General features: G+C 33.0%; 1 protein-coding gene across 1 annotated transcript in view; it reads right to left on the reverse strand.

Annotated features, from left to right (window-relative positions):
• Nucleotides 1-2,500, reverse strand: part of LOC137617937 (uncharacterized) — a 38,357-nt gene that overhangs the window by 7,011 nt on the left and 28,846 nt on the right. Inside the window, exon 3 of the mRNA XM_068347879.1 lies at nt 1-13. This exon is cut by the window's left edge and continues 36 nt beyond it. Within this exon, the coding sequence (XP_068203980.1) occupies nt 1-13 (13 nt within the window). The remainder of the gene's footprint in view (nt 14-2,500) is intronic.

The raw sequence follows: 2,500 nt of genomic DNA on the forward strand, positions 1-2,500 counted from the left end.
TCATATAGATCATCTGGAAAACAAAATACAGAAGATTTATTTATAAATTAAAACAATAAGAAAATTAAAATATATGTAAATAACATACTATACATCTGTTTTATTTCATTAAGTGTCCGACTGTGTCAAAAACTGTTAAACACTTTAGTTAGACGCTACGAACTATCACCCCAGTTTTGCCATTAAGAATAAAATGCATCTATACTAAAAAAAAACACCGTAATTTTAATCGAAAATCCTTTTTAAAAATATACTGTTCTCAGCCGTATTTCAGTAAAATACAGGCGACCTTAATTTTACCCTACTTTTTTATTATCTTTAACGTGGTGGTGACCGTAATATTACTCCTTAATGTCAATATATCCGTTTTTAAAAGTTAATGCCTTGCAACATTGATTCCAGGATTTTTACCGATTCTTAAGGCAATGTTTTTACAGTGAACTGTTAATTGTCGTAAAAAAAATCGTATAAAATCCTGGAATAAATGTTGCCAGGCATTTATCGTTTTAAAAACTGATATATTGACGTTAAGGAGTGATGTTACGGTCTCCAACCTGTAAAAGATAATAACAAAGTGAGGTAAAATTAGGGTCGCCTGTATTTGACTGAAATACGGCTAAAAGAGTATATTTTTACGGAGAATTTACGATTAAAATTACGATTCTTTTTAACAGTGCAGTTAAGCATCCAAATTTACGAAACTCTCAAATCCCGAGACACGATTTCATAGTCGAGGTAAATCACTTCGATATGAGATGTGAAAGAATCAGTTTATTTCCATTTTATTAAATTTATACCTGAGGAATATAATTATCCCTTTTATATACTTTCCATTCGCTACAGACTATAAACGCAAATTCTAGCATTGGATACATATACCAAAGCTTTATCCAAGATTGGAATTACCTCAGTGTATAGAATCGAACACAAGGTTCCAATAAAGCTTAGTTACTTTACTTACTTTACTTTAAAGGCTGTTTTTCTGCTCCTATACAGCAGGGGAACCCTACTCTTTACAGGACCTCCACAGTCGTTTTATATTGTTCGTTTTAAAGCATTGAACATTTCACACCGCATAATGCTCGTTTATTGTTAAATCCACACTATCGAAGCACTATGAGAAGAAGAAAGTCTCCAGTTTCCTCTCGAAAGCCTTAATGTCTTCAGTCTTTCGAATGTCTAGTGGGAGCTTATTATATAGTCTCGGGGCCGCATATTTAATGGCTCAAGTGCCTACAGTAGACATATATCTAGGTTCGAATAATTTGAAACCATGTGTAACTATTCTCGTGTCAACACGATTTGTTGGCTGCACAATATGTAGCAATTCTCTTAGATATTTTGGACGTCCGGTTCTGATATCTTGATGGGTTATTGTACATATTTTAAACACAATTCACGCTTTAATAGGCTCCCAATGTAAATTAATCGGTATAGGAGTGATCCATTCTCGTGTTGGAACACTTTTATCAGTCTTGCTCCTATGTTTATTATGTTTTGTAACTTGAGAAGTTACAAAACATAATAAACATAGGATAGAAGCATCATTAATAGAGTGAACACTAAGAACCACGTATACATTCTGTTAGCCATTTCAGGATTTCCTTTTATATTTCAGGCTTCCATTAGCTATCTTATCAAGTATAAACAAAGTAAATAACGCATTTTTGTTTCTTTATTCATTATGCTTTTTTATAATTGCTTTGGTGAATCTTGTAGTATTATTCTTCATTATTTTCATATTATTAAATATATTTATTTTTCTTGAGTAATTGTAATTACTTTTAAATAGATATCAAATGAAAATAGAAAGAAATATACTATATATGGAAGCTTTTAAAAGCTTCGGGGAATTTAGCGCAAGAGAGAGAGAGAGAGAGAGAGAGAGAGAGAGAGAGAGAGAGAGAGAGAGAGAGAGAGAGAGAGAGAGAGAGAGAGAGAGAATGAATAAAATTATTTACAAACACTAACTCACTTAAAATAAATTTATTCTCACCAGTGATAGAGAATTTTCACCAGAGAGAGAGAGAGAGAGAGAGAGAGAGAGAGAGAGAGAGAGAGAGAGAGAGAGAGAGAGAGCTTACAAATGGAAGTAAGTGTTGCAAACGATACGTAAATTCCCAACAATGGCCTTAAACTGCATTATCGGACGGGAAAGAACAAACAGAGCCATATTTATTGTGTGTTTCCACAGACGTTTGTGCAGGTAACTCGACTCTTATGGCCTCATTTGTAGCCTGTCTAATGTCAAAGGTAATTTTCTCATCGCTTCAGTTTCTCCCCGACAATTTTGCTTTTTTCTTAAATACTACACTTGAAAAAACGTAATTTTAATCGGAAATTGTCCGTAAAAAAAATTATGCGGTTCGCAGCCGTATTTCAGTAAAATACAGGCGACTGTAATTTTCATCCTGAAGACTATACTGTTAAAAAAAAAGGTCATTTTAATCAGAAATTCTCCTTAAAAAATTATACGGTTCTCAACCGTATTTTCAGAAAT

The sequence above is a fragment of the Palaemon carinicauda genome, chromosome 24 (assembly GCF_036898095.1).
Source record: "Palaemon carinicauda isolate YSFRI2023 chromosome 24, ASM3689809v2, whole genome shotgun sequence".
Lineage (NCBI taxonomy): Eukaryota > Metazoa > Arthropoda > Malacostraca > Decapoda > Palaemonidae > Palaemon > Palaemon carinicauda.